General features: G+C 40.0%; 1 protein-coding gene across 4 annotated transcripts in view; it reads left to right on the top strand.

The window, feature by feature from the left end:
* The window catches only part of LOC308605397 (uncharacterized protein), a 36875-nt gene that overhangs the window by 17748 nt on the left and 5585 nt on the right, over window positions 1-13542 (top strand). For 2 of the 4 annotated variants that reach the window (XM_081215351.1, XM_081215352.1), the window contains exons 2-5: window positions 152-290; window positions 393-437; window positions 2380-2506; window positions 6063-6158. In XM_081215351.1, the coding sequence (XP_081071477.1) occupies window positions 423-437; window positions 2380-2506; window positions 6063-6158 (238 nt within the window). In that variant the 5' untranslated portion in view covers window positions 152-290; window positions 393-422. The remainder of the gene's footprint in view (window positions 1-151; window positions 291-392; window positions 438-2379; window positions 2507-6062; window positions 6159-13542) is intronic. The other 2 variants (XM_081215353.1, XM_081215354.1) reach the window with 1 other exon arrangement.

Below are 13542 nucleotides of genomic sequence, written 5' to 3'. Positions count from 1 at the left end.
ATTTAACCATGATTAAAAATATATAGCAGTGCCAATATACAGCAATTTTATAGTAATGTGAGGTTTTGAAAACGAATTGTCCCCAGAGGCCACTTTTAACCAGTACCTCTCCTCTCCCACTTAACTGTCTCTCCTTTCCCACATTTCCCAGGATCAGAATGAGTACCTGGGGAACCTCGAGGTGTGTGAGAACTGCCAGGTATGGCGGTGCAGGCTGTCCCATGCTCGCGGGCATCCTGCCGGGATAGCCTAGTGGCAGCTGGACCCCAGCCCACACCCTGCTTGTGAAGGTGTGTGTGCCTGGGAGGAGGGACGCCTTTTTCTGATTTGCACAGAGATGCATTTCCCCCTCTCTCATGGCTTCTTTCTTTTTGCCTTTTGTGCCTCTTCAGGTCTCTGCCTTTCCCCAGGAAACGGAGAAGATGATCAAGTTCCAGGTGAGCTGGATTTTTATTTCCGTCACTTAACAGGTATTTCATTTCTCAGTAAGTGGACACCTTTTTTCTCTTCCTTGCCAAGCTTAAAGAATGACAGCAGACATTTAATACCATTTGTGTGCTGTGCTCTTTTGTTTCATTTTTTTAAAATTTCCCTTCTCAGTTTTTATTATCATTGTATTTCACAACTAATGGTGTGAAAGAGAATAGAAATTTTTAAAATGGGAAAGCCCACACATTATTACCCTGCTTACAAATCACCTGTGTTTTCCATGCTCATTTTTCATGTGCTATAACTATACTTGCAATAATAGATAAAATTTTGAATTTTTTTTCACTTAAAATTATAGCACTTAATTTTTATCATCTAATATTATTTCAATGAACTGTTATACACTCTCCCTCATTTTTTTTTAACTATTTGTCATTCACAAGCTTTTAAATTCATGAGGATTCTCACAGTTTTACACAACAGTATCAGTTTCTATACATCTAATCTTTACTCAAAAAGCAATTCTGAGAGAATTCTGATACTATTTGTCCTTATGTTCTAGGGACTCAAAACTTAAATTTTTTTTTTTCTTAAGTGGTACCTTTGTACAAAGACTACTTAAAGGATGGTTTTGTCTAACAGGGTCATACTGAGGCTGAACTCAGAAAAAAATAGTGTTAGCTGTTTTTGTTCAAAAAGAGCTAGATTCTTTCTTTCCAGGACCTGAAAGCTTTCTTTGTGTGTGTCTGTGTGCCTGTGTGTCACACCATTCATGAATTAATTTATTAGAGCATTACAGGTACTTACTTTTAAAATTTTAGTCATACTATAAGACACACATGCACTTTCCATCTGTCATGCTATTCACTGCTCTAAGAGGGACTTGGAATCATCTTCACTGTCAACTTGAAGATAAGAGGTTCATGTAAGTTTGAAGACCTGTTCAGGTTCCTGCAGTAGGCAAGTATCTGGCCAACTCCAAAGCCTTTGCCTTCTGGATTAAGAGTATCAGGCATACCATTTGGGTGGAAAGAGAGACAAAAACAACCCAACACCTGCCATTATGGTTTCAAAACTTTAAAGTTTGTTATTCTTCAACATTACCATTTCTACTTTTTGTAATTCATTTTAAGGAGATAACCAGCAGAGTTCCAGGGACTAAGGTCTATATGGAAAGATTTTTTGCAACATTGTTTATAATAAGTAATCTAAAACTAAGCATGCATTATTTAGATCAGTTCACTATATTCTCAGTCATCAATTTCTTGAATTACTATGCAGCCCTGAAGTGGGATGCCAGAAATCATCATCATCATCATCATCATCATCACAATAATAGTTATCATTTATTGGGTACTTACTATGTACCAGTCACTGTTCCTAATTGCTTTACCTATAGTCACTCATTTTATTACCAGTACCCTAAGGTACAGTTATCAGCCTACAAATGAAGAGAGGATGAGGACCAAGTCCAAGGTCCCACAGCAGAGCATCCTAATGTGAACACAGGCATTCAGGCTCCAGAGCTGTGCCCATAAATGCTGCACATCTAGGTGGGGCACAGAGGAGGAGCTACATACTCGAACAGTAAGGGTGACTCGTGCCCTGTAAGATCAGCACATTGAATAAGTGGTGTAAGTGTATAAAAGAGGGAAGACAGACTCCAGCACACGCTGTTGGGACTAAAGCTTTTCTAGCAGCCCACGCGATGCACCGGAGTTCCAGGGACTTACCTATAGGAGTACTAACAAAAGGCAGCAATTTAAAGTGCAAGGATTTCTTTTCCTGCAGCCCTTCTGGTGGATGGCATTGGCAGTGTGCAAAGCAAACAGAAGGCCGCTACTGAAATTTGACTCGGTCCCTCGGAATCCGAACAGCTTCCCATTCTTGACACTTTCTCAGTGCTGCCCCTCTTCCATAAACATAGTCTGTGTGTGTTTGGTGTTGTAGGAGCCAGTGTCCTTCAAGGATGTGGCTGTGGTCTTCACCGAGGAGGAGCTGGGGCTGCTGGACTCTGCCCAGAGGAAGCTGTACCGAGAGGTGATGCTGGAGAACTTCCGGAACCTGCTCTCAGTGGGTGAGGACGGGCGCCCTCTGTGACACAGTGTCAGCCTCCTGGGGTGTCTTTGTGTGCGCAGTTGATTGAAGCTCCGGGACTCCTAAAATCATTCTCTGAGCTTGGGTACCTACGAGTCCTCATAATCCCTGTGCAGCAGAGACAAGATGTTTCTGATGTTTCTGTCCAGGAAAAAGAATCTGTCCTTTGAACTATAAGTGGGCAGCTTGTGGTGCTGCTCCACTGGTTTGTCATAAAATCAGTTTAGTGAGTTGCTCCAGCTTCTTTGTTTTTCAGGGTTCCAGTAACTGTAGTTGTTTTTGTTTGGTTTTTTTGGTGTGTGTGGGGGGGGCACCACACCACACGGCTTGCGGGATCTTAGTTCCCTGACCAGGGATTGAACCTAGGCCTTCGTCAGTGAAAGCACTGAGTCCTAACCACTGGACCGCCAGGGAATTCCCACTGTAGTTGTTTATAAATGTGATTTTTCACAGGTATTTTGTTTTTTGCTTTAATGATGTATTTGTAAATAACTTCAGACTTACAGAAAATTTGCAAAAGTAAAAGTATAGAACAAGAACACCCATATAGCTTTTACCTAGATTCACCTATAGTAACATTTTACCCCATTTAAATTTTATCATTTATGTGCATGTTCTTTCTCTCTCCATAAATATTTATGTATATGTATGAAAACATATGTATATACCTAATTTTTTTTCTGAACCATTTAAGGGTAATTTACGTATGCCATGGCCCTATTATCTCTAAATACTTCAGTGTATATGCACAGTTCAGGAATCCCAAGACTACCCTTACTCTGACACCAGTTCCAAGCTCGGGGGGTCCCCTGAGCCTCAGTAATTTGCTAGAACTCTCAGAAGTCACTCAAAGCTGTTATACTCACAGCTACACTTTATTACATGGAAAGGATACAGGATAAAATCAGCCAAGAGAAGAGACGCCTGGGGCAGAGTCCAGGGGAGTTTCCAGCACAGACTCCCAGCTGTCCTCTCCCAGGCGAGTCGTGGACAGCACTCACTCTCCCCATCAGTGACGGGTGACCGTACATGCGGAGTGTTGCCAACCAGGGAGGCTCACACAAACCTTGGTGTCCAGAGCTTTAATTGCAGCTTGGTCGCATAGATGTGGTTGGACACCTGTGTGGCTGACTTTGGTTTCCATACGCCCCCTCACTTCCAGAAATCAAGCTGATACACATGGCCTAAAGGCCCCACCATAAATCACATTGTTAAACTCTCTGGTGTGGCCCAGGGCCTCCAGGTAAAAAAAGGACACTCTTATCAGGCAGTACATGGCCAGTGCTTAGTTATCATCTCCCAAGAGCTGAGGGCAAAAGCCAGACCTCTCTTTGGGCAAGGTTAATACTTCACTGGACAGTATATTTTGTAGAAATAGGAATATTTCTTACATATCCCCAGTGCAGATATAGCACTTTTATCCAATCTATCATTTATGCCCTAATTTTATCAGTAGAGCCAATTATATAACTTAAAGCATATTTTTCTGTCTCCAGGGCAAGATCCAGCCTAGGGTCTAGTCTAGCTGTCAGTGTTTCTTTAGCCTCCTTTAATTTGGAGCATTTTCACAGCATTGCTTTGCCTTTTAAGACTGTGACTTTTTAAGGAATACTGCTACTCCCTCCCCCCATTTTTAATAGAGCATTCCTAGTATTTCCTCATAATTAGATTCAGATGATCCATTCTGGCTGGAACTCTGCAGTTGGTAGTGGTGTGTCCTTTTGAGGGTATCACATCTAGAGACACACCATCTGTCCCTCATTAGTGATGCTAATTTTCATCACCCTGTCAAGATGTCCAATTTCTCCACTATAAGATTACTTCCTCTTGCAGTCACAGGGCATCACTTTTTAAGACCACACAAACATTTCCCTATAGACTTAGCATCCAATGATGATTCTTGCCGTATCCAGTCTCTACCATGATAGTTACCAAATGATGATTTTCTGGCTTCGTGCTTCCTTCACACGTGGCAGTGAGCACTTGGCATTCTGCAGAACGCAAGAGCCCCTCTCTCTTAACCATTTATTTATTTATTATTTGTAGGCACTTGTGAATTCTCTTATAAAAATGATTTGTAATTTATTACAATAATAATTATCTTGCTAAAGTTGTTCCAAATTTGACCCCTTTAAGCTGACTCCTTGCCCTTGTAATATGCCCCCAGCCTTTTTTTGAGCACTCTCTTATTTGGGGGCATAGCATGCTGTCCTAGGCTCATCCTTTCCTTTGCCCCAGCTCTGGAATCATTTATTTCATTTATTGGGGAATGGTATTTAACACCACGGTCTGGATGCTAGGGATTGTCCTTGCCACTGTGGTTTCTTTGTTTCCTGCTCTCAGGGTTTAGAGCTGGGAGGTGGGGATGTATCTGGTTGTGTATATTCATATACATACACATATACATGCACACATATTGATATAAATATGTATACATATGAATAGTTATTCCGTTTCATTCAAAATAAGAGAGATGTTAATTCAGATTATACTGAAACACCATTTTTCATCCATGAGATTAGCAAAAATTCAAAAACATAACACTATTTTTGGGGCAAAGCTGTGGGGAATAAAACACTTTCATGCATTGAAAGTAGGAGTGCAACTCGATACCACCCCTAAGGAGAGGAATTTGACAATATCTAACAGAACTATGGAGTTACCTTTTTCCAGTTCACTTGTAGGAATTTTCCCTAAAGATAACAAAGTGCAAAAGAGCATTAATAGTATACTAGTTTATGTAAGGAGGAAGGGAAAATAAGTAAATATATGAATATCTGCCAACCTTTATAAGAAGAAACACAGGAAGGGTTAATCAGGAAGTCATGAAGTTAGTTTTTTATAAGTGGGTGGAAGGTAATAGTGTGGAAGGGATGTTTGAGAGAGTTACACTTGTCTGGATACACCTTTTTGTCTAGTTTGGACTTTTGAAAATATGTTGGTTCAACACATTCTGAAACGTAAATCAAATAAGAAGGCAAAGGGATGATAATCTAAAAGAAAAATGAATTGTATTTGAAATTAATACCTTAACCACAATGAATAGAGAAAAGAAAGAATTCACGGAAGTAGCTAAGGAACACAGTGTATAACTCTATACCCTTAGTTTTTGGTACAGTGGGAGGGGGATGGGAGAATGACTTGCAATCCTGAACACTTTTTAGTGGATTTGTTTATTGCTCTGATATGGAATAAGCAATTCTGAGACTATTTTAGATGTACTACAGGTGCCAAGGCCATTCAATGGAGAAAGTATCATCTTTTCAACAGATGGTGCTGAAGCATTTGGACTTCTGTATGCATATATTTGCATGCCTCACACCTACCCAAAAATTAACTCAAAATGGATAAGAGACATAATGTAAAATGTAACTTCTAGAAAGAAACACAGGAGAAAATCTTCATGACCTTGGGTTAGGCAAAGAGGTCTTAGGCATGATCCCAAAAACATGATTCAGAAAAGAAAAAAAAGAAAAAAACACACAACTGGGACTTGGTCAAAATTTAAAACTTTTGCTCTCCTCGCCTTTTTACAGGGAATCAGCCCTTCAAACCAGAGCTTATATTACAGCTGGAGAGAGAAGAAGAGCTTTTGATGATGGAGACAGAGACCCAGAGAGATGGGTGTTCAGGTGAGAACCATCCAGCAGTGACCCAGAAGCCAGAGAGCCCTCCTGACACATGAGTCAGAAAATGTCAGCCCCTGAGGTGTCTGCCACCTCACCCCCTCTTCTAGCTCATTCCTTCTGTCCCAGCTGCACTGGCCCATTGCTGCCCATCGGACCTGTCAGAATTATGCTTCTGCTTCAGGTTACTTGGCTTGCTTTGCTCTGTGCCTTGACTGAGTGAATCGGTTAATACATGTGTGGTCTTCACTGTCTTCGGTCCTCCTTGAGGCAGCTAATAGGTGTGGAATAAATCAGTGGGATGGAGGGATACTCTAGAATGTTGTTTGTCAACTGATGAATGCCTGTCCTAATTCTAACTGTTCAGGTGTCCTTGAGTATTCATGGATAGGTAGCCATTATTCCTAAAAGATGAATAGCCAGTCAGCTAAAGGAAATACCAAAAATGATCAATGCCAACATTATAATTGACCCTTCCCATGCAGCAATTTCAAGTGAGACACTTTTGCATTAACTTCCTCATTCAGATGCCCAGCTCTTTATCTTCCCATCTGTCCTCTCTCTTCTCACCGTCGCATCCCCTGACACCTAAACGGTCTCTTGACCTAGCTACGGTTTTTAAAAAAAATTTTATTCAATTTACTTAAATTAAAAAAAAAAAACAGTTCACCTATTTTTCCCATCCCCCAACCCCTGCCTCTTGCAACCAACAGTCTGTTCTCTGTATCTGTGAGCTTGGCTGGTTTTGTGTGTTTGTTGCGGGGCGGGGGGTGGTGACTTTAGATTCCACATATAAGAGAGATCGAGCGGCATTTGTCTTCAAATACCTCAAGGTCTACCCGTATTGTTGCAAATGGCAAGATTTCATTTTTATTTATAGCTGAATTTTCTTTATCCATTCATCCATCAGTGGACACTTAGATTGTTTCCTTATCTTGACTATTGTAAATAATGCTGCAGTGTACATGGGGGTGCATATATTTTTTCTTTTTATGAATTTATTTATTTTTATTTATTTATTTTGGGCTGCGTTGGGTCTTTGTTGCCGTGCATGGGCTTTCTCTAGTTGCGGTGAGCGGGGGTTACTCTTTGTTGTGGTGTATGGGCTTCTCATTGTGGTGGCTTCTCTTTGTTGCAGACTACAGGCTGTAGGCGCGTGGGCTTCAGTAGTTGTGGCACGCGAGCTCAGTAGTTGTGGCTCACGGGCTCTAGAGCACAGGCTCAGTAGTTGTGGCACACGGGCTTAGTTGCTCCACGGCATGTGGAATCTTCCCGGACCAGGGCTTGAACCCGTGTCCCCTGCATTGGCAGGTGGATTCTTAATCACTGTGCCACCAGGGAAGCCCCATGTATCTTTTCGAGTTACTGTTTTCATTTTCTTCAGATAAATACACAGAAGTAGAATTGCTGAATCGTATGATAGTTCTATTTTTAATTCTTTGAGGACCCTCCATACTGATTTCCATAGTGGCTGCACCAACTTCCATTCCCACCAGTAGTGTACAAGGGCTCCCTCTCCTCCACATCCTTGCCGCCATTTGTTATCTCTTGTCTTTTGATAATAGACATCCTAACAGGTGGGAGGTGATCATCTCATGGTGGATTTGATTTGCATTTCCCTGATGATTAATGTTGAGCATCTTTTTATGAACCTTTTTATGTTGGCCATCTGTATGTCTTCTTTGGGAAAATGTCTATTCTGGTCTTCTGCCCATGTTTTTAATCAGATCGTTTGTTTTTTGCTATTGAATTGTATGAGTTCTTTCTATATTTTGGATATAACCCCTTATCAAATATATGATTTGCACATAGTTTTCTCCCATTCAGTAGTTTGCCTTTTCGTTTTATTGTTGGTTTTCTTTGCTGTGCAGAAGCTTCTTAGTTTGACTGTAGCCCCACTTGTTTATTTTTGCTTTTGTTTCTTTTGCTTTTGATGAAGGATAAAATGATTTTTATCCTTCATTTTGTTAATGTGGTGTATCACACTTACTGGTTTGCAGATGTTGAACCATCCTTGCATCCCTACAATAAATCCCATTTGATTTTGGTGTATGAGCCTTTTAATGTGTTGTTGAATTCAGTTTGCTAATACTTTGTTTAGGATTTTTACATTATGTTCATCAGAGATATTGGCCTGTAATTTTCTTTTTGAAGTGGAACTTCCAAGTTGGACATATATGCGAGTCCAAACATTTTAGTAATGTTTTTGAGTCCTCAGACCCTGGTGTCAGAAGCCATGGTCACACCTGTGTAGCTAAGGATGCTCCTGGGTGAGAAGGAGAGTCAGTTGAAAATTTCAAAACAAATTACTTCACTTCTATAATTTTTTGTTTCCATCTCAGTTAACATTCAGAGTCATAACAGGCAATATACTCTCTAGAGCAGGGGTCAGCAAAGTTTTTCTCTAAAGGTCCAGATAGTGAATATTTTAGGCTTTGCTGGCCATATGTGGTCTCTGTCACATATTCTTCTTTGTTTTTTCTTACACCATTTAAAAAAATGTAAAATCTATTCTTGTTCTTAAGCTACACTAAAACAGGTCTAGGGCCATAGTGTGCCAGTCCCCCTGCCTGATAGCATCAGTAGGAATGTAATGTCATATTTTAAAATATCTTTTTATTTAATTTTTTACATATAGTAACATGTATATACCTTATATTAATGCAAAATTTTGAAAATGTACATTCTTATTTTTAATATACTAATTTTTCTCCTTCATGGTACCTTGAGCAAGAAATCCCTCCCAATCTGAGATTATCTCTTCTTAAAAATAATCATCACTATATAATCCAGTATGTGACTATAACATGTATCATTTACCCATTTTTTAATTGATAGGCATTCATTTCTCCGCCGTCTCCCTTGTTTTTTTACTACTAATATAGAAAGTACAGCAATAAAAACCCCAATCCAAATGTCGTTGGGTACTAGTGATTTTATTTCTGTGGAATAAATTACCCGGTGACTCAGAGATTCAAAGAGAAAAACCATCCTACTGAGCTGTTTTTTTTTTTTGGCTGTGTTGGGTCTTAGTTGCGACACATGGGATCTTTTCATTGTGGCGCAGTCTCTTCGTTGCAGTGCTCAGGCTTCCCTCTGGTTGTAGTGTGCGGGTTTTCTCTCTAGTTGTGGCACGCGGGCTCCAGAGCACGTGGGCTCCGTAGTTTGCTGCACACGGGTTCTCTCATTGAGGCGGGTTCTCTCACGTGAGCTCAGTAGTTGTGGCGCACAGGCATAGTTGCCCCGCGGCATGTGGGATCTTAGGTCCCTGTCCGGGATCGAACCTACGTCCCCTGCATTGGAAGGTGGATTCTTTACCACTGGACCACCAGGGAAGTCCCCTTACCGAGCTTTAACTTTGGAGTTGTAACCAAGAGAGACATAATTATCCCCATTGACTTTCCTGCAGCCTCTAGGAGCTGACTTAATTGACGTGGGCAAAGAAATATTTTTAAAATGATAGTCTTACAACCACTCTGTTAGCGGAACTATCTCAATTTCCACTAGGAAAGAGAACGATGTCAATAAATAATGGCTTCTTTTTTTTTTTTTGGCTGTATTGGGTCTTTGTTGCTGCGCGTGGGCTTTCTTTAGTTGTGATGAGTGGGGGCTACTCTTCATTGCAGTGAGCCGGCTCTAGGTACATGGGAGTGGTGGCATGTGGGCTCAGTAGTTGTGGCTCACAGGCTCTAGAGCACAGGCTCAGTAGTTGTGGTGCACGGGCTTCATTGCTCCACGACATGTGAGATCTTCCTGGACCAGGGCTCGAACCATGTCCCCTGCATTGGCAGGCGGATCTCTAATCACTGCGCCACCAGGGAAGTCCCAATAATGGCTTCTTAACTGTCCATCTCCTTGCAAGATGTTCCAAGTCGCAGCCCATCCATCTCTCCCAAAGTCAGCATCTGCATAAATTTCCTAGTTTTTTTTCAGGCCAGGCAAGGAAGATTCAAGGTGAGAAAAACAAGAGTTGGGAAGACCAGCCCCTGTCTTTCTTTTCATCCCCTATTAAAAAATAAGTATATATTTCTTCATCTTTATTTCATACACGTTAGCCATTAAATAAACAAATGTTAATGTAGATTTTAGACAGTTTTCAAGCCTTCATCCCCATAAAGATCTAGTGTATAATTTTCAGCTGGTGACCATTATAACCTGAAAAAAGAAGTTGTACTCTCAGGTTTCATACATCCTGAGGGAAAGAAAGAATATATCTCAAGTGGTAATTTGTTCCCAGTATTCTTTTTTTTTTTTTTTTTTTTTTTTTTTTTTGCGTTACATGGGCCTCTCACTGTTGTGGCCTCTCCCGTTACGGAGCACAGGCTCCGGACGCACAGGCTCAACAGCCATGGCTCACGGGCCCAGCTGCTCCGCGGCATGTGGGATCTTCCCAGACCGGGGCACGAACCCGTGTCCCCTGCATCGGCAGGCGGACTCTCAACCACTGCGCCACCAGGGAAGCCCCCCAGTATTCTTAAACTTCAGTCCATGTAGGCATGAAACTAAGAGGTACAAACCTACCTATTGATATTTTTCCAAGTTTCCGCATTTGAACTTTGCATTTGAGCCTTATAATTGTTTCATTACAAGCTTTATACCTTCCTCAACTATTTACACCAGTGGTTTTCATACTTTTTGGGCCATGGCCTTCAGTGTGTAATGTAACCCAGTACAGACCTATGTGTGTATACATACCTGCAAGTCTGAAACAAGCATTTATGCCGTGATACCCTGACATGCAGTGCAACTGTAATATTTTCTGTCCTTTTTAAAATTGCATGTCACAATCTATTAAATTGATCTTAAGCCTCGCTAATGGTTTCCCACCATTGGTGTTCTTGTGCTGTTATAGGCTGTTCATTCCAAATACATTCAGTAATATTCCATAATCTGTTTTCAGCCTTCTCTGCCAGTGATTAAATTTTGTCTTCTATTGGAAAGTGATAAGAAAAATAATTTTACTTGGAGTGCAAAAGATGATTTGTAGTCCATGTTTACATAAAATCAGCTTGTCAGTCCACATAAGTAAACAAAATCTGTTTCATGGAATTGCCTGATTAATTTGATCAGAGGTGCAGAGTCAACAACCTTTTAGAGCCACCTGCACCTGTTGCTGACGTGAGGCATCACGATCCCCAGGGGCTCTGAAAGGTGATCCTTTACCAACACTATACCTTAATACTGCTGACTGCCGCTGATGCGATCTGAAACTCCCAGCAGGGATGGAAAGGGAAGTTTCTGGTCCATAGAGCCAGGCAAGCATCATTGCTGTATAAACCAAGGGCTTCTGGGCTTTTTTTTCTTCCCCATAGCAGATTATTCCTGTTTTTCATTTCCAGTGTTATCTCTAATTATAGCAAAACCATCTACTTCATTAACCAGGAGATACTTACTTTTAGTAATCTCCATCTTTCAAGTAATAAGGTGCTCCCTGCAAATTATCTTGCTTTTTCTTCTCTTTCCTTGGTAGTTTGCTGGTTCCAGCTAGATCTGAATACCATTCCTGTCAGTAGTTCTCATGTAGCTGTTTTCAGCTATTTCCTTTGATAATTTTAATTCCTTTATGGCTTAATTAGAATATCAAACATCACTGGGTTAAGAGTTGTTGAAGGCGTAACTTAACCTTATATGTTTTATTTTTACATCTTTATTGGAGTATAATTGCTTTACAATGGTGTGTTAGTTTCTGCTTTATAACAAAGTGAATCAGTTATACATATGTTCCCATATCTCTACCCTCTTGCGTCTCCCTCCCTCCCACCCTCCCTATCCCACCCCTCTAGGTGGTCACAAAGCACTGAGCTGATCTCCCTGTGCTATGCGGCTCCTTCCCACTAGCTATCTATTTTACGTTTGGTAGTGTATATATGTCCATGCCACTCTCCCGCTTTGTCACAGCTTACCCTTCCCCCTCCCCATATTCTCAAGTCCATTCTCTAGTAGGTCTGTGTCTTTATTCCTATCTTACCCCTAGGTTCTTCATGACATTTTTTTTTCTTAAATTCCATATATATGTGTTAGCATACGGTATTTGTCTTTCTTTCTGACTTACTTCACTCTGTATGACAGACTCTAGGTCCAACCTTATATGTTAACCTTAACTAAACCTTAAGTTTTAATGCAACGTTTCATCAATACCTTATGATATCTTACACATGCCAATCATGTTGATCTAGCATTACAATTCCTTGCCAGAATTTCCTTTTTAATAGAAAACTTACTACATTTGCATTAACTAACTGCAGACATAAAGTACATATGGGTAAAATAGCATGTTGTTAATAAAATATGACACATCTCTTTTTTAAATTATACATATGTTTAATTACTTTTTTCTTATAATTTTTAGATTACTTTTTTGATCATTTACAGTGGTGACATCTGATCTCAGGCTGTGATAGGCTGGCCATTTTATGCTAGAATAGTCTTTGCTTTCTGCATTTCACTTCTTCTGTCTCCACCCCTCATAACCCTGTTCTTGTTTTCAAACAGGCATATCTGAGAGATATTGCAGGTTCAGTTCCAGAGCACTGCAAGAAAGCAAATATTGCATATAAAGCAAGTCACAAATTTTTTGGTTTCCTAGTGCATATAAAAGTCATGTTTATACTATACTGTAGTTTATTAAGTGTGCAATAGCATTATGCTAAAAAAACAATTCACATACCTTAACTAAAAAATACTTTATTGCTAAAATATGTTAACCATCATCTGAGCCTTCAGTGAGTCATAGTAGTAACATCAAAGATCACAGATAACTATGACAAATATAATAATGAAAAAGTTTGAAATATTGTGAGAATTACCAAAATGTTACACATGAAATGAGCAAATTCTGTTGGAAAAATAGTGCCAGTAGGCTTGCTCAACATAGGGTTGCCTTCAGTTTGTAAGAAACTCTACCTGTGAAGCACAGTAAAGCAAAGCACAATAAAACAAGGTATGGAGTATATTTTTCCCTGTAGACTGAGTTAAAATGGCTTCTAAAATGATAGCTTTGTGGCATAGAGTTGGATGTTGTAGCCATTGTTAATGTACATGATTAGAAAGAACTCTTCTTCTCAAGCTCACATGGAACATTCACCGAGATAGACCATATTCTGAATCATAAAACACACCTTAACAAATTTAAAAGAACAGAAATCATGCAGTGCCTGCTCTCAGACTGCAATGGAATTAAACTAGAAGTCAATAAATCAAATAACTGGAAAACCTCAAATGGAGATTAAACAATACACTTCCAAATAACACATGGGTCAAAGAAGAAATCTCAAGAGAAATTTTAAGATATTTTGAACTACATGAAAATGAAAACACAACCTACCAAAATTTGTGGGCTGCAGCAAAAGCACTGATTAGAGGAAAATTTATAACATTGAATACATGTATT

Source organism: Mesoplodon bidens (genome assembly GCF_964165515.1).
Source record: "Mesoplodon bidens genome assembly, chromosome: 18".
Taxonomy (NCBI): Eukaryota; Metazoa; Chordata; class Mammalia; order Artiodactyla; family Ziphiidae; genus Mesoplodon; species Mesoplodon bidens.
This window is presented reverse-complemented; position numbering and strand designations above follow the sequence as displayed.